Source organism: Drosophila santomea, chromosome 2L (genome assembly GCF_016746245.2).
Source record: "Drosophila santomea strain STO CAGO 1482 chromosome 2L, Prin_Dsan_1.1, whole genome shotgun sequence".
NCBI classification, from domain to species: Eukaryota; Metazoa; Arthropoda; class Insecta; order Diptera; family Drosophilidae; genus Drosophila; species Drosophila santomea.
In genome coordinates, this window is record NC_053016.2 from 11089843 (window position 1) to 11114079 (window position 24237).

The 24237-nt window shown below is 40.8% G+C and overlaps 1 protein-coding gene across 3 annotated transcripts in view; it reads right to left on the reverse strand.

The window, feature by feature from the left end:
• Window positions 1–846: 846 nt before the first annotated feature.
• LOC120443847 (CUGBP Elav-like family member 2) overlaps window positions 847–24237 on the reverse strand; it is a 106260-nt gene continuing 82869 nt past the window's right edge. For 2 of the 3 annotated variants that reach the window (XR_005615602.2, XR_005615603.2), the window contains 7 exons: window positions 15008–15189; window positions 14649–14946; window positions 14351–14557; window positions 8892–9041; window positions 2634–3061; window positions 1183–1271; window positions 847–1124 (listed from right to left, as the gene is read on the reverse strand). Coding sequence is in view for 1 of the 3 variants with exons in the window: in XM_039623207.2 (XP_039479141.2) it covers window positions 2793–3061; window positions 8892–9041; window positions 14351–14557; window positions 14649–14946; window positions 15008–15189 (1106 nt within the window). In the remaining 2 variants the exon portion in view is untranslated. Of the gene's footprint in view, window positions 1125–1182; window positions 1272–1481; window positions 3062–8891; window positions 9042–14350; window positions 14558–14648; window positions 14947–15007; window positions 15190–24237 lie in introns of those variants that run through there. The other variant, XM_039623207.2, reaches the window with a different exon arrangement.

Below are 24237 nucleotides of genomic sequence, written 5' to 3' on the forward strand. Positions count from 1 at the left end.
CAAAATATTTCGTTTATTGTTGAAGTTTTCCTTTAGTTACTCTCGTTCTCTCCCTCAGTCGTCAACATTTTGTATGTTTTCCGTTCATTTTTCTTGACTTGCGTTGGCTGAAAGTTTTCCCTCACAAAGTTTTTTGGCTCAAGACACTTTTTTGATAAATTATCCAGCGTCAGTTTGTGTAAGTTTGGGCCAGTAAAAACGCGCTCTGCTTTTTTTTTAATAAAAATCATGACACCTTTTATTGATTTACTTATTCTGTTCGGATGCTGATGTGTGATTGTGTGTGGGGTGTAGTGGTGTGTTGTGTAGCAATATACACTGAAGACTCAATAAATACATATAATCCATTCGCTTAACCAACTGCGTTTTATCACTAGAATTACGTTCTCGCTGTTTACTGCCTTAAAGTAGCCTCGGCAAATAATATCTAATTCAAAACTTTTATATCCACTCTGCATCTATTTTAAATTGCATTCTAATTTCATTTGTCCAAAAGTGAAATTCGCTTACATTCTAGTCAGAACACACAGCCTTGCTTTGTTTCTCTAAAAAAGTACACTTACTTGCTAATTATTAATTACACATTTAATTACACACAGAACACTTCATGTTGTCAAGCTTACTCCTAAGGTGAATGCTAATTTCTGCGCTGAAATTATGTTTAATTTAAAGCCACATCCAGATAGTTTGTATAAAATGCACACAGCTTAGATTCTATATTTGAAACAAAGACTAACGATCAATTTGGAAACTAAGTTACGAACGTAAAAGAACTTAGCTATCCATCTGATTTGTCAATGCTTTGTTCAGCTTCAAAACCAATTTATTGAATTCGACACGTAGATATTATTCCGTATTCTCATAAATTTACTTTGTTAAAATTAGTTTGCTTTACAAGCTTATAAAATGGCTTTCTTGGCTATCGTACAACATGATTGCATATTAGTTTTTTTGGTTTTTACAGATTTTCCATTATTTTTGTGGTATTTAAATTTACAGTTCTTGGAAATTTTTTTGCGACAGCAGTGGAATAGGCAATCTCTTCTAGGATTCTCGAGACTCAAGCGGGTATTATTTACATATTTCAAGGACCAACGCGTCTTGTAAAAACGACTTGCACTCAACTGAAATAATATGAAATTAGATTTGTATATCCAGACTAAAAGATATAGCCAAACTTACCTTTCAACTGGCGGCTTGCATCAACTACCACCTGACATTGCCTTTCCAAAAATTAAATAAGTGGAGAAACTTTGCAAACAACATACCATCTAAGGAATATAAACGGAAGTTTATAAATTAGTTATTTTTTTAGTTAGGATCAGAGTTTGTGTGAATAAAGCGTGTAATGTCTGGAAAGAATAAAATAAAAAATATTACGAACTTAAGTATAAGAATGCATGAGCCTAAATCACAAATAATTACCTTTTTTTAATATTAACCAAAGTAACAAAAACAAAATTTTAAGCACGCTGTTTAAGTCAAGTTTTTGTGCATTTGAAACAGAGAACAAAACTTTATTTAGATATGTATGTTGTGGTATGAATGTTTACATATGTGCATGATTTTTACATAAACAAAGTATGCTACATAAGGCACTTATCTACTTCAAGATGTGCAACGACAAAAAGCCAATTAAACTTCAACTAAAACAAAAAGTTTACTATGAAATGAATCAAATGTTATAATATAATACCAGATTTGTGTAAAATTTGGATGATGTGGCAATTCATAGAAACTAAAAAAATTAAAATAATTAACTCCAATAATAAGACTTCAACATAAATAACAAGGTTTCCGTTTTTCATTTTCATTTGGTTTGTTGTCTTTTTAGGCATAGTTCGTTTCCTTTACAAATCGCATAAATAACACTGAGAAGCGTATGTGAATTTGTTTGTTCAACTAATTATACAACTAAAGAATTATTACTTATATTGTGGTTAACAAAAACATATCCATTTTTCATTACAAATAAAATATGTGAGTTAGTTTGGGGGTGTAACAAATCAGATAACTAAAAACTAATTATGCGAGTCAGCATAAATGTAGATATATAAAAAGAGATAATCCATTGAACAAAACGAGTAACTTGTAACTATAACTAGAATATATATCATGTGGGTATATATTTATAATAAAGAACTTCATTGTGACTTGCAACATGAGAGATGAACAAATCAAACAGAGAAAGAGTATGTATTAAATTATTAGTTATATCAAAAACTTAAACCTAACACTCGATCTATGTAATTAATTTTTTTTCGTTTTTTTTTTATTTTTTTCTTTTGTTTGTGAGTCATGAGGATGTATACAAAATATTTAATAAAAGGCAATGGTTCAACCAACTCGTACGACAGTTTAAAATTAGGAAAACGAGTCGTAAAAGATTGGGTTCGAAGGGAACTTCAACAGAAAGTTAACTAATCTACGGTCTAAGTGTTGTGTTGTGTTGTTCGTTTCTTTTTGATTTCGTTTTTAAGCCATTAAGGTTTTTGATTTTTGTTCTTTTTTTTTTTTCTTTCTAATTCAACATTTAACGTGCTAAATCATAAGTGATTCTGTCTTTTCTTTTTTTTGGCACAGATTTCATGTCTGTTTTTTGCTCTTGTTTTTGGTTTTTGTATGATACGTACAACGTTGGCATTCGCATCATCGTTGGCATTTACTCTTGCAACGCGCGCTCTACACGGGCAACTCTTCATTCATTGACTACTCCATATTTCACAAATCTCAGTGTTCCTCTCTACTCGATGTGTCCGGGGATGTGTCCTCGCTGCCGATGGTGCCGCCCTCTAGTAGGGCTTCGAGTCCTTGGGCTTCTTCAGCTGCACCTTGAGGCGCTTGGTGCCCACCTGGAAGCCGTTCATTGCCTTTATGGCCACCTGGGCCGAGTCCGGGTTGTCGAACGAGACGAAGCCGAAGCACTTCGACAGGCTGGTCTGCTTGTCGATGAACACCTTGGCCGAGATCACATTGCCGAAGGGCAGGAACGTGGAGGCCAGATCCGTATCGGTGAACTCCTGCGGCAGATGGTAGATGAAAAGGTTGCAGCCCTCGGGTCCTGCAATAATATAAAGAGAAACACAATATTATATAATATTTCCTTTACAACAAGTTATGTATTTTCTTGAGGTTATATCAGTTTTCTCCTTAAAATTGTACCACTTGTATACAATGTAGCCGCCTCCTCACCTTTCAGGTGATAGCAATTAACATACCAGAGGCAGCAATTTACGCTCGAGTTTTCCTCGCAGCCTCTGAATTTCCAGCCACCAAACCGCGGAATAGCAGAGGAAAGTTGAGCGGACAAAGTGGCGGAGATAAGGAGAAGGGGGGAAATGGGCCAGTGCCAGCTGATTGCCAAAACGGAAGCGGATATGATGCTTCACTCAACTGGCTGCTGTACGTGTGTGGGTGTGACACTCTGTTTAGGAGCACGTGCTGTTGCAACTGCTGACATCGTCAGCATCGTCATTATCTCTCGCAGCATTATCACCGCCATCCCGGCATTATCATCGTCACTCTGTCTCTGTCTCTGTCACTCCGTCGCACTGTCATATCCCTGTCCCCGTCACACGCGCATTAACATGGCTCGCGCCTCGTGCTGCGGTTGCACTTTTCGTGCAAATTACTGTCAACGTCACTGGCAATGAGCAGTCAGCAGTCAGCAGTAATACAACCCACCAGCATCCAAAATCCGTAAGCAACCAGCTCGGGGTAGAAAGAGACGGGGCGAACGAATAGACAGAGAGGGGAGGTGTGTCGGAAAGAGAGGGGTGAAAGCTGCGTCATCAGTCGCGTTTTCACTTTCGAGATGCTTTTTAATGACAGCAAAACGCTTCGAATGGCAGCTGACATTTTGCGGTCTTTCAATTTTAGCCAGCATGGAACAGAAAACAGAAAAAACCAAAAACAATGTTTGCAGTAAGGATGATTTAAAAATGAATGTGGCTTACGGTTAACTTCAAAATTAAAACCTGGTGTCATTAAATAAACGCCATGTTTCTGTTCAAATTTTCTGGAATTTCTGGTTTTGCTGAGCTATGTAAATGAGGTTTCAACTCACACAGATATTAATTTTCCCTCCTGGAGACCTCTCTATCATTAAAATCGTGACACTCTTTGATGTGTCCCCCGAATGTCGAGATTCGCACTCAGTGAAATCGAATAGGTTTGCAGTGGTTCCAGGACATCCAACCAGGAGCCACCCAACCAACTGCCACACGCCCATAACTCTCACTCCATCATCGTTCGCCAGAAGCAGTGCTATTGATCACCTTGATGTATGAGTTGGCCACCGTAGGCCTGCAATCCCAGTGGCTGCGTCCTCAATCCGCCCACTCCTCCACTACACTCCACTCTACTACCCTTCACTTTGTCCAATGACACGCCACCTCAAGGTAAACTGACTGCTGACAGATTGCCGACGCTGATGCGATTACAAACTGAAGCCAAATTGAATGGCGAAGAAAGCTGCTGCTCCTCCGGAGGCATCTCCTTCGGTCACAAGCCGTTGACGTTGCCAGGACTTTAATATTAATTGACTCGGGGCTCGTGATGCACACTTGTTGCTTTGTAATTTGCACACCCATCAATTAATTTAGGCTCTGGACAGGGTGAGGGTGAGGTGAGGGGTGGTGGTGTCGCCAAACGGGGAGCAAAAAGTCCAATTAAAAATGCTTCAAGCTATTGAATTACGCGACTAACAAGCGACACGTGTGGCTCGACACGGCATATAATTAGATGAAAGGACGAATGTGGAGGGCAGACAGGAGCGGTGCTCAAGGCAACAAATGAAGGCAACAATTTTGAATGACACTCGATTATGATCTAGTTAAATTTCAAGTGGGTGGAAGGAACGTACCAGCGATAAATAAAAGAAATTATTTGTTTGAACTTTGTATCTCTCAAGGAGCAGAATTTTATGAATTAATACGGCTTCGTTACTAACTTGGATACTAACTTCTATGCTTCAACCTATTTACTCAGCAAAGCATTTCCTTAAACACCAAATTTATATTCAAAACGAAATCCATGTGCAGTCTGGGGGGTTCGACTCAACTTTCTATAAATTCAGTTAGCTGTCAACTGCAAAATGTTTTCCACACATTTTGGTAACCAGAAATGTGTAACTTCTTGGAATCCGCAAAGGATTCCCCCCCCGTTCGCCGTTGCTCGGCGGCACATACAAATAAACTTCCTGTTTTGTTTTTTCTGAAATCACAAGCTTTCTCCCCCTTTTTTCAGTTGGAATTTTTCAGTGTGCGAAAAACGATTTCCTATATTGCATTTTCCTCTTCCGCCGAGCAAAGATGCGCCATCCGCCATCCGCCTCGGCAATGTCGCCTGCCCTTTTCGCCATTGATGCACTCGCATTCTGGCCGGGATTGTTGAAGGGAGATGTTAGTTGCAGATGCACAACACTCCCTGCTCCTCTCCGCGCTTCGCAGTTTGAAGCAGCATTTTTTGTGAGCTGGGGAAAGTCTTCCTTTATTTTCCTATTCCTCTCAAGGGCACGAGCGAGGCGGAAGGAAGCCAAAAGGAATCTATTGCACATAAGCTACAGTTCCAGATCTGCCGCACATATATCTGAGTATCTTTATTGATTTTAATGCGACTTGTGCATAAAGCTGCATTGCAAGAAATGTGCCAGCAACGTTTTGAAGCTAGAAAATTGCCTAAAATACTGTAATGTACGTTAAATATGATTATAGTACCAACTTGTTCGTTTACTATATTCATTATTCTTGTGAACAGACCTGCAGTACTAAGTAGTTTGATATATAATTTGTAAGCATTGTATAAGTGCGGTATAAAATGGGGATTGCTTGTGTCTTAATTTCTGTTTCCTCGCAACCATAACTACTCCCTTGCAGGCACAAACTCTTTATAACAATTTCGCCCGCCTCCCAGCGCAAAAGTCGCAAGTCTGCGATGTCCTTTGCTCCCCGAACCGCCCACTTCGCTTACTTTCTGCGCACATACAACATTTGGTTATTTTATATTCCAACTTCCGGCTTATGCACATGACTTTAATCCGGATGCAGCCGGAAGAAGAGGCGACCACTGCCGCCTTAGGGTCATCCAAGCGAAGAACTCGGAGGCGGAGGCGGAGGCGGAGACGGAGGATTCCCATCGTCTGTCACTGTCATATTTGTGTCCTTCTCCTTCCACTTGGTGCCTTAAAGGGCACCCAGCACAGTGCCGCTTATGATTTTTTTATATTTTACAACATATTTCTCATATTTTCATATTTATTTATTTCATTTTGCTGCTGCTGCCTGTGTTTCCTGCTTAATTTTGTGCCTGTCGTCTGGCCCTGTCTACATGCTTATAAGTTGTTTCCCGCTCCCGAGCCCATCCTCTTCGTATTGTGGACCTGTCGTCATTTGATAAATTTCGCATGTTGAGAGTTTATCTTCCCTAGACATTGTTGCTGCAGTTTTTCCTGCCTTTTGTGCCACATAGATTGCACAAATCCGACATTTTTACAGTTTACTCAAACACATTTTTCCAGCCAGCACAGATCGATCATTTTGCATTTTAACCACATAAATATTTATAATTGAAATTGCCGTGCGGTGATATACTACAAATATGAAAGGCTACTATCCAAATTTAAATTCTTTTTAAGTTCTGAAACTATTTTATACACATTTATAGAATGTTGAAGCTAATTTACTGGTCGCATATGCACAAGCTGTCCTTTTAAATGCTGCCAAATCAGAGTCAATTACCCATTAACCACTTTCTGTCTATAATCTCCTTATCCCAGCCAATAATTATAGAGCTTAGTTCCTGCCTTGCCGTTCGTTACTTCGACTTCCATTTAAGCAGCTCCAAGTCAGCTATGATAGTTTTTCACAGTCCAACCAAGCGACGCGAAACATGGCAGCTCACATTTCGCATTTCGGCTAGCAGGAGCAATTTGTTGTGCTTCCACAGACAGGACCGCACAATCCTCATCCTCGCTGCTCCAGGACTTGTAACTCTGCGCTCCCCGGCTATCAGTTGTTGCTGCAGTTGGTCAGGAGGGAATTTCGGCGACGTCATGAGTCAGCAGCGCAAACAAGGAGTCGCCCAAAAGGAGGAGGCAAGCAAAAGTGAAGAGTCACAGGATACGAAGATGAAGTTGAGGCGACGGAGGGCGAGCGAGCGACGGAGTCACTCAACTGCAAAAATATATCTCACTGTATGGTGCAACGTACAGAGGGAGAAATATCAGAAAGCTAACAATATATTAAACATAAACTGGAGTAGCCGGAAAATGTAGTTCTAAACAGTTCAAAAGGGTGCGTCCTTTAAGAAACATTACTTCATAAAATGATTAGTTAAGTTGTGCATTTATTATTATTACTGCCAAAATTGTTCCACTGCACGTACATCACACGGAGCACCCAGCAGTCACACCCATGCACTCGAATGATGTTTGCTTATGTAACCGGAAATATGGCAAAAAGTGCAATGCCAAAACATTTTCCGTTGCATTTTGGCCAACATTCCGAACATCTCCCTGCTGCAACTTTAATGTTATGTGTGCCAAAGTACGGAAAAAGGAATGCTCAGCTGGCATATAACGTACGTATGTACACATATACGAGTATTTCCCGATACCGACAGCGACGTCTGACTAATGGAATTGTGTGTCAAGTGTGTGTAATATTTACACTGTGTCGGGAGCTGATAAAAATTTAAGCCCCACCAAAACGCTCCTCATAAATTCAACTTAGCAAGTGCAAGATGGGATGATGGGGAGCAGTGGAGCACAGCATACAGGATGATTGATCTTATTGATTTTTGCTACATCTCTCCCAGGCATTGGCTTATGGCATTGAAGGATTTGTGTCAGCAGAAGACATTCGATTGCGGATTAAGGGGACGTCCTGCATCCGTACATCCGAGTAGGCGTGGCAAGGAGATTGAAGTGCCTGTGAGATGGTTAAGATGTTGGGGGATTTTGATTTGTTAGAGCTCGAAAAGCCGCTTCACTCAGCTATGAGCTATGTGTATAAGGCCCAGCAGACGTTCGGACCCAATCTCATTCCGAATTGCACATTTTATCCAGCTGCATAGCATTTGATAGATGACTTTTCATATGAAAAATAAGGCCCTTCGCCTTCAGCAGAGTATAAGCGATGGAAACAATGGCACAACTAAAACTAAGTAGATTAGACAGGCATCCACAAAATGTCCATGACAAGTGGGATTCAGAATGAAGGCTGTGGGGCCGGGCGGGAAGTGGGTGGACATAATGCAGGGGCAACGAACAGAAAGCAGTAAAAAAGGATGCAAAAATAACCGCATCACGAGCGAATGACGCTGACAGCAATGAGCGGGTTTAATGCATGTGATGTTGCACAGCAGCAGAAACAAATACAATTGGAGATGCGAAAGTGGCAGGGGATATACCCTATTTTGCATTTCTACATCGATTTGTATCGTAACTATGTTATTTAGATAGTTTGGCTAACTATTTAGATATTTAGTAACTGACTTTAGTAACGCTTAACCGTTCATAGAACCCTATATGCCGCATATTTTTGGTAAGAGTATTTAAAGTGTAAAAAAAGAACAGCGCGCCAGATAAAGTGCAAACGATTTGATATTGGAGTGGCAGCCGCAGCGGCATTCACTCGGCCATTTTACTACATTTATCAAAATGTCAGGCGGTTGGACATTTCTATTTCTATCGCGTGCGTGCGTGTGAGTTACCCGTCTTCTTCACTGTCCACCAACACTCTAATTACCTGTGAAATAACAAGTGTATACCGGATATTAAAAATACCCTTTACGCACGCGGTATTTCGATAAAATGAACTTTTAGGCATGTGACCTTAACAAAGGCCAGTGGAATATATTTCTCTCAGTGTGTGTTTTCGTGGGCGACTCACCTTCAATCTGCTTTCCCGCCGCGGCAGCGGCTGCGGCGCTGAGGGCAACGCTGGCCAGCGGCGAAGTGGACAATGCACTGGCGCTCCCGAATTGCGGCAGACCGGCGGCTGTTGACATATAAGCCGATGCCAGTGGATTCGGATCGGACCCTATATAATGAGAGAGGGAATGTCATTATAGTTCGTGGTTTCGAAAGAGCAATTTTCAAATTCCTGGAAATTTATATAAATTATATAACGAAATTATAAGTGCAACCTGGACAGTGTGCAAAAGAAATTAGATTTGCTAGAATAAATTAAATGAACAAAGCATTGATATAAATATTTCATTCAAACGCCTTCCACAAGAACTTTTAGTATCATCAGTATTAATAGTAAATTTAATCAAACAAAAATCTGCAGAATTTATATTGTAACTTTCTGTTCTTTCTCATAAATATTAAATAAATTAAAAATAAATAAATAAATTAAATAAATAAAAAATTGATATAAATATTTCATTCAAACGTCTTCCACAAGAACTTTTAGTATCACATACTATTATATATGTATAATCATACAAAAATCTGCAGGATTTATTTAGTAACTTTCTGTTCTTTCTCAGAGAATTTCTCTCTTGAATTTGGCAACCTCCACAATTTGGACACTTTGCAACCAGTTGCCGCAATGTTTCATATGCAATTTCACTGTATAATTATTATTTAGTTTGTTTCGTTTCGTCAGACGTAATTAATCATCGAATTTTGTGCCCTGCCACGCCGGGTGACATTTGATTATTTTACAAAGCACACACATTACATCCGCAATAGCCAATCTGAAATTAATTTGTCTCCGAGTAAGGTTGGTTGTGTTCTGGTTTCGGGTTTTGTGTAATTTGACGCCTGTTGTTTGTTATTTAGTTGTTTTGCGTGTTTCGCCATTGGCCGTCATGCAATGCAATTTTGTGGTTTGCAATCCGGCCCTGACCACCACCCCACCCCCCCTGGCCAGCCTAACACCCCCTTGGGGTCGGCGTTATTAATGAGTTTTGCAAGCCCGAGTGTATTTGAAAAACGTTAGCAATGCGCTCAATATCCTGAATTGGGTGCAATGAACAAATATTTAAAAAGCCACCAGCAAATATTGCATATTTTATTGAAAATACAAAAATATATAACTTTTGAAATCAATCAATCGGAAAACTTTACTGATTTAAATACAAGACAGACAATTTGCCGTAGCGATTAGGCGAAAAGTTTTGCACATACTTGAACCGGAAATTGTTTTAATTGCTGTTCAAAGTTTCGCAAAGAAAGGCACCAAAGGTCGGGCTGTGAAGAGTGGAATATATTGTACATATATGCTGGACATACTGCAGAATACTCATCAGGGAGCTGGCCAACTAAGTTGGCCAATAATAATCCACATGAGTGGACCGCCTGGTCGGCCAGAAACAACAAACAATGCCAAATTGAAGAAACAGCCGAGAGGATGGAATAAGAAGTCGAAAACATAGCCTAAAACTATTTTCTGCCTCGGATGTTGTCTGTTTTGTATTTGCAAGTAAGTTTTTAGTTCGGAGTTGGAAATTTGTTCGTCGAGTTCAAGTACGAAATTGTACAATTTCCAGTTCCTTCTTCATCCTATTTGCCACTTGCAGGCACAAGACTTTTTGCTCCGACTGTTATTGTTATAGTTCCTGTTGATTTTCAAGTGCAAAAAGTGCAAAACATAGTGCATAAACAAACGTAATGGAGAGCGGGGCTTCGAAAAAGAAAAGACCATTGAGGCAGTGGAGCTCAGAACGTGTTGAAACCCTAAATCAGTTTGAAGGGCCAGAGGTTGGTAGTATAAACTACATAGTTTACTGCACTTCAACCAAACTTTGATTAAGATTTTCGGTTGTTGCTGTTGGCTTGGCTTTTCCTTCTTTTCTTTTATTTCTTTGTAGTTGCTCAACTCAGAGGAGAGGTCAAAGGAGTAGCTTCGAAAAACTTTTTGAATTGGATGCTCTTGAGCTTCAGTGAGCGGTGCTTGTGGAAAATTAAGCGCAGGTTTTGAAATTCACCCTGCACAAAAGGACAAAATGCCTTGTCGTCTAAATTAGCTAATTCTTCATTTAAATGTATTCAACAATTATCACTATTACTATTTAAATTTAATAATAATTTAAGGTTGTGCAAATTCTAGGAACGTTTCCATTTTTAATCCTTTTCACAGATTACTTATGGATGTGGTTAGTCATGTTTCTGTTTTTCATATCGAATTAATTTTTTATTCCATTGCCGCTGATTTCAATACATTTTCGGTAAGCAATACGCGGGGTTGCATCAACAAACAAAGCCGAGAGCTCAATTTGTTTGTCCTTTTTATTTGTGGCAGGCAGAAGCTGCACGCAACAGAAAGTTTGTTACTCCTGGCAACTTGGAAAGCGATTTTGTAGTTTAGTTTATGTATCCGCACGGCAAAGAAAATAAAAACCAAGACGGAAAGTTCGGTTTCTCTGTATGAGCACTATGAAGAGAGTCTCGACTAAAAGGATCTTCCATATTAAATGGTATATTCATCAAAAACAAGGGAGTTAACTTGGATGACGTAGAAAAATTATGCATAATTATATACATATACATATTATACATAATTATACAAGTGTAGCTTTAAGTACTGGGTACCAAAAAGCAGAACGGATTCACAGATAGGCGCATCCTTGCTGTCCAGCTGTCCTCGCTGTCAGCTGCACTTTGAGCTGAATTTCTTTTTCGTTCGATGGGAAAGGATGTAACAGACGGAGGACATCTCCTTCGAGTCCGGTCCGAATCGTCGGACTCCATCCGCTCCTGGGGCAAAGAATTTTTAATATTTCATTAAATGAAGTGCCCGGAAAGCGTTCAAGTGGCACACGATGAGCACGCACAAGTGCACAAGGGCCAAAACTCACGAAAATCCCCACAAGATAAGCTCTGAGCAAAGAAGGCCGAGTGGCAAGAGCAGGAGGAGCAGGATGAGGGAGTCACTGGAAATCCGCTTAATTTTTGGCATTTTTCTGGTTAAGTCAGCCGCAGATTTTTCTTCTTATTTGGCCATGGTTTTTGTTCGCCTACTTCGCAGCTAAGATCCTCTCGGAATGAACTTGCTAAGAAAATATTTAAGAAGTAAGTGTGGAAATGGCGCAAAATTCGGTCAACGATGCCCACAGATAGGCAATGACATTTCCTTTGCTTCTGTGGTCCGAAAACTTGGCGCTTAATTTTGTTTGACAATTTTCTGTTTGTCTTTCATTTGGCTTCTTTCGTTGCCGCATTTAAGCGGAATTTTCTTCAGGTTTTCGTGTGATAAAATAGAGACTACAGTCCACAATTCAATATATAATCCTTTGTAAAAATAGTAAAAAACCCTTAATTTTAATTATCGTATTAATTCGGCATATAGCTCTTTTATTGCCAAGTTAATCCTGTTGAAAGGACTCAACACTTGACCTTAATATTTCAATTCCCTATTGCGGCTTTTATTTCAGCAACAGCAACTGAAATTCGGAAGTTGAGAAGTGAGAAATGAAAACCGTGAAGTGAGCAGAAAACATTGCAATTTCCCCAAAGCGAAAAAGTCAATGAGGCCAAGAAGGAGCAGTGCAGCAGCCACTGCCTGTTTCGTCCTTCACCCCCCTTCCTCTTTTTTCCCCTTTTCCCATTTTCCCAGAACTGCAAACCCCGTAACACCATTTCCCCTCCCTCTCCGGAGGCTTTCGGTGCAATAAGTTCCGTGTTGTTAATTTCGCAAGAGAGTGTAACTTGTAATTTTGTTCGTTGTAGGGTCTCCTGTACTCCAGATAAAGTCGCTCCTTGGCCCCCTACCCCACTTCCCCCCTCTGCAGATACGGCCATCAAGTCTCTACGGACTGGTGACGTAAAGCAGGCGACGTTAAGCAAGCGCGTTACGGTGCACGTGAATGTTACGTCGAATGGTTCGTTGACTTTAGCTATCAAACTTAATCACACACACATTTTTTATGACAAAATGAAAACGAAAGCCACATCACTCGGCAAGTGGGAGGAAATTTAAGAAAGCGGTGAAAAACTATGAAACTTTCAAGAGTGTTTAAACAGTAAAATATTTCTTATTGTTTTAATAAACTGATAAGATCGTTTAAAATGAAATTGATAGAGAATTAAATGAAAGAAACAACACCATTAAGCTGTGCAAATATTTAATAGAATTCTCACCTGTTTTTTTGGCTGCGTTTTATCAATATTTATTCAAACGATTAGCAATGTTAAAGAAGAGAAAATGAAATACATTTTTGTCAGGCAATTTTTTTTTGATCATTGCTATGATAAGCGGATTTTAATAGTATTTAGTTTTTGTTGACAATTTAAGCAACAACAATAATCGAAATAAAAACAAAAGTAGGTGAGCTTTGAAAATTTTGATAAATCCAAGAGAATTCTCACCTGATTTTTTGGCCGCAGCCTTTTTACCCAAGAGGCCTGCATTAAATCCATATTTATTTAAACGACAGGATAAGCAATGTACAAGTAGATCAAAGAGAATACAACTTTGTTAGCAAGAATTTAAGGAAAATCTTCTAAGCTAATTAGGAGGAAGAAGCCGAAGACGTCAATCCATCCCTTTTGGAAGAAAAATTCCTATTTGGCTATTTTAAGTCGATTTCCTTTGCAAAGAAGCTTGACAGTGAAGCCTTGATTGTAATTGGATTTCCTTGGATAAACAGAATTCCATGGGCATTGGAAGGATAAGCGGGTCTTCAGCGAATTAGGCTAATTGGGCACTTTGATTGTCACATGATGACACATTTGCTTGCAGGAAAACCAGAAATAGAAAAGCAATTTCTCAGAGGGGTTTTCGAGTAGAAAGTTTACCTCATTAATGATGAATTAAATTAGGAGAGCAAATGAATATTAATGAGTTCATCGATTTCGGCTATATATTACCCACTTATAACAAACAAGTTACTGAATTTGTTTCGGACGAAAGTATTATGCGTACATAATCTCTCTGTCACAATTGTCCAAATATACATTAATCCGAAAATAACTTTATTGCAATCCAATAAACATTCGACACTCATTAAAGGCAATAACCAGGACAACAGCGAGGATATTTGAGTGCCGGCGAGATAATTAGAAATCGATAAAAGCAACATAAGAAGTGTTGGCGAAAGGGAAAGTGTGAACGGAAAGAGAAACTAGCAACAGGCGAGCAAGAAAATAGAGAAGTGGAAAAACTTAGTGACGCACAAGGAAAACTTCAGTACGGAAATGGGAAAAAATTAGATAATTAGCTAAAGCAACTGATGGCCGAGATACGGCTGGGGGATTATGGGCTGCGGTAAGCCCTGATGAATTATTAACCATGGAGCCGCTTCAAGTGTCTGACCCCCGTTGTTTCCGCCCCAACTAGCTGAGCTGCTTAAATTGCTGTTAAAGGATGTTAAAGGATGTGGAGGATGTGGAGTTACTTACAGAGCAGCGCAGCCGTGTTGGTCAGTTGGGCGCTTCCAGGCGATGAGGCAGCGGCTGCTGCCGCGGCGGCATTCGAGAGACTCGGCTGCGTCATGGCCGCAATGGCCGCCAGATTCTGGACGGTCATCGGGGTCAGAAGTCCTGCGGCCGCAACTGCGCTGGTGTCCGTCGCCGAGCTGCTCTGCTGGGCTCCCAGTCCTGTGAGGGCTGCAACGGCACAATACATTGGAATCGATTAAACTGGGCTTCGCACTACTATTCAATCCAAAGCAAAGTTCGAACTGTACGAACTACTCACCTTGCAGCAACTGCTGCTGCAGCCCAACCGCCTGCAGTTGCTGCAGCAGCTGGATGGAGGCCGGGGTGATGGCATCGGCGCCGAGCACCGGCGAAGGCTGCTGGGGCGGATTGGGCAGGATGGGCGTGGTCACGCTGGTGGCCGTTTGGCCCAGCGGGATGTTAATGTTGCTGGCCAGGTTCCAGAGGTTGGCCTGAATCTGCTGGATCTTCTTTTGCTCCTTCTCCTTTTGCGTGTCGGCGAACTTGACGACCAGCGGCGATGTGCAGCCCTCCATGATCTTGTTCTGGCTCAGTGTCTACAGTGATAGGGAAGTATATGATATATTTATTTACAAAACAAGAGCATTTGGTACTCACCACTTTAATGGCCGAAATGGCAGCGTGTTTGGTGGCGAATGTGACGAAGGCACAACCCTTGCTCTGTCCGTTCTGGTCCCGAAGAACGGTGCACTCCTCGATGGCTCCGTGGACTTCAAATAGCTTGCGAACGTCGTTTTCGTTCAGCTTCTTGTTTAGCATACCCACAAACAGTTTGCGTTCTGAAAATAAATGCATTCCATTAGTTACTATTGATGGGTACTGACTGGATTGGGGGGAGAAATGAGAAGCTAGCTAAGCAACGCCATCAATTTTAGCCTCATACTGCTTAATGTACTTTCAAAACGTATAACTTTTTAGTTACTTTGATTAACAGCATGCCTAATTGAGATAAATCCAAGCCGAGTCTAAGACCTTGGCCTTGGTAAGTTAATCGCTGCGTGAAACGCTAACGGAAGCCCCAGCTCAACCACATTGTCGAGTGTAACCCTATAGCCCCCGCCGATGAGTTTGCCTTGGCTGGGAGCTCGGTGTTTTGGCATTGAAAAGTGCCACACTCAAGTGGGTTAGGGCCAGGTCTAAACTAGACTGGACTGGACTGGTTCGGAATGCGGCAAATGGAGCAAACGAATAGTGTGGGCTGGGTGTCGCCTTTTGTGGAGAGACTGCGTGCTCAGCCAGGCTTAGTTAATTCCAGTATTTGGCAATGCTCAATTAATTTTACATAAATTAAAACACTGGCTGCCTGCTAAACTGGTTGGGACTCGATAACTAATTGGCAGGCATTTAACATTTCGCCAAATATTTGCACTTTCCATCGAAAAGGGCTCCAAGTTTGGCGGCGCGGCGACCGAGGAGGCCAATGTGCAACTAATTTATTTGCACAAACACGCAAAATGCGCACTGCACAAATTAATTGTTATCAATTGTGCAATTGGCTGAGAATGTTTTTCCAAATGGCGAAAGCGGAATGCCATGTGATGTGGTTGTTTGTGCGGGCAGATCGGTTCGGTTGGTTGGACACTCTATCTTTTAACTAAACCAAATTGCAAATCAATTGGCTTAAATTCATTTAAAGTGCAGGCGATTACTGCGAGCGCATTAAATTTGTATGAAAAGTTCGAAGCCTCTTTCAATTGCCACGATTTGCTTGTCGTCCGTACTCCGCATTAAAGATTTATTTATATATATATTTATATTTTGTTGAATTATTTTTTAGGCATCACAGAATGTTTGGTAACTAAATTAGCCCTTGCATATTTATTCCCCTTTCATTTTCAAAAGAACCCTAATTAGTTTTCGCATATTTTAACTGCGCTGGCAGAAATTTTTGGATATCGTCATCCGAAAAATCGAATAACGTTTGCATTGTTATAAGTTATTATATTATCGCTTCAATAAACGGGAAATTTTTAGTCAATGAAAATTATGTTTTATGGCCTGCAATTTGCCGCAACAAAAATTTTCAGAGCCCGCCGCCGCCCACTTGAAAATCTGTTTTTGGAAATCAATTAAAATTATAATTAAGCTGCTTATGGGGTGGAAATTGATTTTAAGTAGCCATTCTGGTCATTGACTTTGCTGCTGCCGTGCTGATGACGGGTATTTAAACTTATTATTATTCGAAACGTATTATTATGGGAACTTTTATAGTCGTGAGTAACCGCAAGGAGTGTTGAAATTCAGCTTAATGGCTGAGGATTCTAATGCCTTGGTTTTTCCCCATTTCAGTCTGCCACTTGCCACTTGCCACTTGGTGGTACTTGCTTGCCACATTTCGAGGCATCATCGTGCTGCAATGCGGGTCTATCCTTCCACTCCATGGAGCCATGCTCGCCATTCTCCGACTGCCTCTCTATCGCCCCCAATTCAATTGCCATTCCGGCTGCTGATGCTGCATCATCATCATCATTATTATCATATTCCCCAAGCGTTATCAAATGCAAAAACCCACACACACTACAATGATGGAGATGGGGCGGAGGAGCACTTGCACCATTATTATTATGATTATCGCAAACTGCAAGTGCAACTGCAGCAGCGACATCGACTAACTGCACTTGAGCTATATTATCATAATCCTAGCAGAAATTGCGCACAGTCAGCAGCAGCAGCGCATCCAGTGGGAAAAAGGAATTTTAAAATTCATTGAATTCGATGCTTGCGGTGGCGGAATGCCAATACCCCATCTAAAACACAACCACCCACCCATCCAACCCACTATCCAATTTCGTAATTCAAGTCCCTCTTCCCGAAAAAGTAAACAAACTTGGCGTGGCGTGGCGGTGACCTCATTAGTTTCGATCAGCTGCAAATTGCAAGCGTTTTCCACTGCCGTCGAGGGACTCAACTCAAGAAGCGTAGTAAGAAAATGTGTATAAATTTAAATTATAATAAATGCTTCAAAAGGAACGTACAAGTGTCACTGAACAAGAATCTTTCAGATGTTTTACTCAACCGCTTCAAATACTTCAAAACCCAATTATCTAACCCCTTATCCAAGTGCCCAGGTGTAGGCACTCGCAAATCTTAAGCGGCATTCAAATTAAAGTTAAATTCCGCCACCAAGGAGGCGGGCAAACTTTATCTTTAAGTCCTGCCAGCGAAATTGCTTTAGTTTTAAATTATTAATATGCCGGACCTGGCTCTCTCGGCGCAGTTATTACTCCCCCTTCCCCTTAACTACTCTTAACCCGGCCAAAATGGGGGTTTTAATGCCGGGTGGCTGGAAAATGGACGAGTCAGTGAGCCGGCTTCGGGGTAATGCAACTAATCTGCTTCTAGTGGCGCACATTAAGTGTTGCCACGCTTTCGACTTTAATTTGAAAACATAAAGCAGAAAAGGGGGGGGCAGCGGTGGAGCTCAGGGAAGCGGCTAAAGTGCGGCCACTTCTGCAACCTACACACACACACACACACAAACATTCAGGCAGGACTTTATTTTCCTTGCTCCTGCGTTGGCCATTTTTGCATGCAACTCAACTTAACCGAGCGACCACTGGAACCTCGAGCCCCCAGCCTCTTACGCCAGCCCCAAACCCAACCCCAACCCCAACCCAAAGCCAAACTCAAAACCAGAGAGTGTGGGAACCCAGAACCGAGAACCGAGAACCCAGAACCTCGAACTCCAAACCGAAACCAAATGCTGGGCGAACGAGCCATGACATCGGCGTACTGAGCGCTACTCTTCCACTCTTCATTCGCGCCCACTTTTTCTTTGGATGCTGCATGTAATGAGTGCGTTATGCGGGGTATTTAGCGGGAAATGCCTGAGGAAATGTTTGAGGTAAAACCGAACTCAGAAAAAATGCAGCAGGAAGCTCTGTCATTCATTCCAATGCTAAAAATTATATATACCTTATACCTTATTGAATTAAATATTATTAGTATTGAACTAATCCATAAGATCAGTGTTATTTAACTACAAATCCTGTTGTATTATCGAAGCATTAAGAAAAGCAATAACCCTTTTGGTTACAAATTCCCCACCTGGTTCATCATACCCGCAATAGAATGTACATATATCCAAAAATGGCAGCCGCGCAATGCTCAAAAAAAACGGGTCATATTTGCCGCCATTTCAGTTGAGAGTGTGTGTGAACGTATGTGGCCGTGCATCCTTCATTCAAACCATCCCCTCTCACGCCCCTTCACCACCACACCCCCTTCACCACCCCTTGTTAGCCAGCACACTTGGCTTAGCTTATTTATGTCACAAATATGAGCAAACGCGTACGCAATGCCACGGCTGGATGGACTTGCCTTGCTTGGCTGGAAACCCCCTGCCGCCCATTGCCACCCCCCAGCTGCCCACTTATCCAACACCAACCCCACCCCCACCCCACCACCCTCCTCTCGCTTTGCCCACCTGGCTGCTTTTGCCACTTTGCATGCATCGCTGCGTGTTTGGCATATTTAACAAATTTTCGCAAAAATAATGTAACTCTCCATGCTGAACTCGCGTTGTTGTTTTCCCCTTGCAAGTTGTTGTTGTTGTTGTGGCTGCGGTTACGCACACAGTGAAAAAAGGGGGGGTGCTTAGTGGAAGGGGGATTAGGCGGGAGAGAGAGTGGCAAAATCTAATCAAGCGCTGCGGCAATAGTAGCACACTGGCATCAGAACCCATACATATGCACAGAACACAGATACACACGCACACACACTGACAGCTTCGAAAACCACACGCTTGAAAATTGAAAAACAATTTAGAAATATAGAACAAAATGTAAAATTATGTGTAAGAATCGGCAAGAAGCACGAAACTCTTGGAATGATTCTAAAAAGTACAATAAAGTTTGATACAAAATGATGACAACAAATTTAATTAAGTTACATTTCGTTGAATTGGATCTCATTTAATTTTAAGCTTTTGTGTGAAGACATTTCATTAAATATAAATTCTCTGTACAACACATATTAGGAGATACTCGTTTTTGAACTCCTTGCTGCAATTTTTAAGCTCTACAAAGTGTCATAACTTTCACTTTTGAAATACTGAGAATGCTTTTCCGAGTTCTTATGGCTTTTAAGCTCTGTATATGTATGTGTATGTACATATATATCACTTTTCCACCTGCCTAATGAAATTCTCTCCGCCAATGCCAACATAAATCCAATGCATTATTAAATTTAATTTGGAGCAGAGCTGCCGACGAAATTATGGAAAATTCGTTGCTGGATGTATAAAATTTAAATTTTAATCGCCAGCAGTCGGCAGTTCAACGGAGGGCAAAATGCTCGCAGGATGTTTCTGTTCTTTTTTATATCAAGAACATTTATTTTCATGTCTATTACGGCCTTATTCGTTAAGTAAGAAAGATATGTAGTAGCATTATGTACAATTCTTCATCTCACTTTCTTTGGCTGAGATGAGTCGATGCACTTGTTTTTTATTAATTATTTGTATTTCATAGACTGCCTGTCAACCGCGTCGAAACGATCTAAGGGTTTACTAAACTGCTTTTCCACTTTCAGACCCAATGGGTTTCCCCGCATATATTTAGTCCCTTTTATTCCCGGGAATCCTTTGCGCTTCCCTTTCTTCCTTGAGAATACAACTTTTATTTTCTGCATATATTTTGGGAATGCATAAGCGAAATTTACATTTTAATTGCATTGAAATTGTGTTGCTTTGTGCTTAATCTATTTTCCCCTCGTTTTTCTGGCCACAAAAAAATATTGAATATCAAGTGGAGTTGCGGCAACGTTGAAGTGGCGAAGGACTAACAAGGATTATGCATATATATCAAAGATAATTGCACCAAAAATGGAACTTTAGCATATAAATTTCCATTATGAGGCGGGCGGGCACGAAGGAAATAAATTTCAACACCCCTCAATAATAAAATGGAGGCGAAGACGAAAACGATTTCCACAAACTTGGCTCATTTATCAATTCGGTAGCAACGATGGACAATAGTTCGTACAGGTTAATAAATCGATATGACATGAAAGCCACAAAAATGTCATTGCAACAACAGAAATAACAGCCGGCCAATAAAATGAGCGACAGAAAAAGGAGAATAGGGAGAAGAGGCCAAAGGAACTGCCCGGGAAACATAAATTTTCATGTCGAGGCAATAAAAAGGACATGTTTTTCCAGCATACACGAACACACATATCCCCATATATCCTTCCTCACACAGCAACATAGTCAAGAGCATAACAATAAGGCAAGAAAGTGGGAAAGTAGGAAAGTGGGAGCGAGGACGATGGCTATTGCTTTGGAAATTATTTGCATTTTTACACATTTTGAGGGTCAAGCAAAGGACACGAAGGACGCGCGCACACACACACACACACATACACGAACACACAGAAGCAAGAACGGGCAAATATGAATGGATGTCCATTATGGCGGTGTATGTGGGGTCAAAACTTTTGATTTGAACAATGAGAGTGCGAGTGTGTGTAACTGTGATAATGGGTTTCTGTGTCGAAGAACTTTCAACTTCCTTTATTGTATTTTATGGATCTCCCTCAATTTTTTGGGTTACACTTCCTTTTTATTATGCTTTTCGAAAAGGATAAGGAACACAAGAAGGGCAAGTGAAAGTAAGTAGTTTCAGTTTGATTATGATAATAACGTATATGCATAAAAATGGAAAGAAGGGTTCACCGTAGAAGGGTTTCGTAGCCCCAACTGAAACCATTTTTATCAATATTATATGGAAATATGCAAATACTTTGAATGGGCCTAAAAATAAGTAAGCACATTGACGACGTTGAACGAGATAAGCGCAAAATAATTGAATTGGTGGGCGAATAAACTTGTTATTCTTATTACTATTCTACATTTAACAACATTCTGCTTAAAGCAACATACAGGATGGGTTGCTAGAAAATTCCTTGGCATTATGTCAGTTCATAGTTGTTTAAGGAATGGCGAGTAACGCAATATTTCTAAGCCAAATTCCACTTCCCCATTAACCAACAGGGTTTAGTATGCAGCCATGCGTCACTCAGTTGGACAGTCAGTCAGTCAGTCAGTCAGTCAGTCAGTCAGTCAGATAGTCGGTCATTCCTTCAGTTGGCTCGGCAATCATTCAGTCAGTGCGTCAGACTGTCACTCCAACCAACAACTGTCGGCCCAGGCAGCCAAAGAAGCTCTGTGAATGCAGCTGCATTTGCATCTTGAGTGCGAATACCCTGCCCCTGAGATATTCCACCAGCAGAGGGACTCCAGTGCTCCGCTCCGACTTCTCCAAAGCCTTTTCCGCTTCCATCCTGTTTGGCCCCAAACAAAGTGTGAAGAATTTCCCCAAAAACCAATTCATTTGCATAAAATGGCAACTAGTCTGGCCAAAACAGAGCAGAGCAGGGTGTTTGCGCGCATCTATGGAATGGAAACTGAAACACGGCTGGCTCTTAGATTAGGGAATGCCATGGTTTCGCCATCAGACTCGCCATGGAGGCCAGGCCAAATCATCCCAGTTACTTTACACTGTAAAAAAATACAGTCATCTAGGATCTATGAGTGCAGGTTATTCTATTCAAATTAGAAACTGACCTATTCCCATTCATCATTTAGAGTGTTTATAATAGTCTCGCAAACAAAGTACTAAGATTATATATTATTATTTAAAGCGTTTAAATACTAGCACATATAGCTATGTTTATGAATGTTGCCATGGCTCATTTATGAACTCATTTAGAATTTTTTTTAAGTGCATCTGTGCGTCTGCGGGTAGAAAGTTGCATCTATGTGGGTAAATGGCACACGTTGGTGCTCTCTGAATGTGAAAATGCATTAGGCTTCACCAACAAAAGGGTACCGGAATAAAAAAAATAGTCTAGGCCATGCCCACATACCGCCCATAGGCTATTTGGCGTTTGTGGCCAGGGTCGCAGGACCACCCACCGAACCAGGATCTGAATCGTAGTAACCTACTGGCTGCTGCACTTTTTTGGGTCAAAGCAATTAAAGGTTATAAATTTCTGCCGTTCTTTCGCACACACCCCACTCCCCCTTTGTGTGCGAGAAAATTGCTTTTTAAAAAAATATTTTTTGTTAAACTTCTATACCCTTCTGCGCTTTGTGACCCAGTCACGTTTACGTGGTGGACGGACATGGCCTCTCGGGCAGTTTATTTAACGTTTAATTTAGCAGAAAATTAAAGAGCAGTTAAAATTTGCATGGCAATTTGGCCACCAGTGATTTATGGAGTAACAAGTGTGCAAGTCCTTAGAAAGGATGGGTTAACACATTGATGAACAGTAGAAACGTGATTTCATTTTAATGAATTTTGTGAAGAAATTTTAGTGAAAGCTACAGAATTGGGAGTTAAGATATCTCTCATATCTCTTTACACAATTTTTAAAGCATTCAAGCATTTCGATACGTTTTCTGCACATTGCCCACATAAAATTGCACACACTTAACTGAAATTTTACCCACACACTCATTGAAAACAAAGTGTAAAATATAAAATTTTACTTTTCCCATATCGAGAGATGCAGGCACAATGTCCTTCATTGTGGTGTCCTTCTGCCTCGGACGGCTTGGTGAAGTGTATTAAGCGGAAAAAGTGTCAGGCCGGCAACACGTGTATGTCAGGGATAAATTATTGGTAAATATACAGCGAAAGTTTCTGAGCGTAATAATGTCGAAGTCAAGTGTAAACTTGTGGCCGACTGATGACTGCGTGGGCGAAAGGGGCGTGGCACTTCTGGCTTGGACACATCCAGGTGATAAAGACCCGAACAATAAAAAAAAAATGTAAGGTTTTAAACATGTTTACCAGATGTTGTTCTTTTTTGTCTCGCTTGTGGTTTGACATTAACAGATAATAAAATGAAGAGCGGAAATTGTGTGCGTAAAGGTTGAAAAATTCAGCGGGCGGGAAACGAATTTCTGTGTGGCTTTTGATGTAAATATTCAGCCAATTGACTTTAGCGATTTAAGGGAAACTCAATTCGGAGATTCAGATGGTCAGATGAAAAAATTAGAATAGAAAAGTAGTTTCTTGGATTACTTAAAATCCCACAATTCTAAGTTGGAATGACACAACTGGAGAAATGTTATTTGCAATCCGCTCACATTCCGAATTTATTTTGGCAACAATTAAAAGACCAATTGGGTCATGGGCAATTTGCTTAATGCCGATGTCTTGGCCATTTGATGTCCGAATCCTGCCTCAATCTCAATCCACCGGTGAATGACAACAAGGACGAGACGCGCGTGGTGCAATAAATTGCCTTAATTACCCAATTTTAAAAGGCAGCCAGAGGAGACTCGCCAACGGAGAGGGATATATGTACATCGTAATGTGAATGTAAGGCAATTTGGTCGGCTGACGACTCCTGGCAACTCCTGCGACAAGGTAGATAACACTCAACATCAACAGACCATCAATAAGAGAGTGAGCCCACGGGGCGGATGAGTGGGTGGCAGAGAGGTCGGCAGGTCGGCAGGTCGAGAAGGTCGGGTGAGTGAGCAATAACTGACATGGACTGCCAGAGATGACACTGGTGAGTAAACAAAGTATTTAGGTACTAGTTAAATTGGTATTTGTCGATTCGATAATACCAAACGAAGCACAAACTATATTCATTGTTATATGATAACTTAAGAATCCTCAATTTTGGGAACTGAATCTATTTAGTATGCATAAAGTACATCTCTTTTTTATTTTATAGATAAGTTTATAAAAGTGAGCCACTCAATATAAATCTTCCATTTGGTTAACGTGTGAATAAAATCTTAAGTAACTACGATAGAATCACGATTTCATCACTGGCTAAAGTTCGAATTTTTCTGGAGCGTAAAA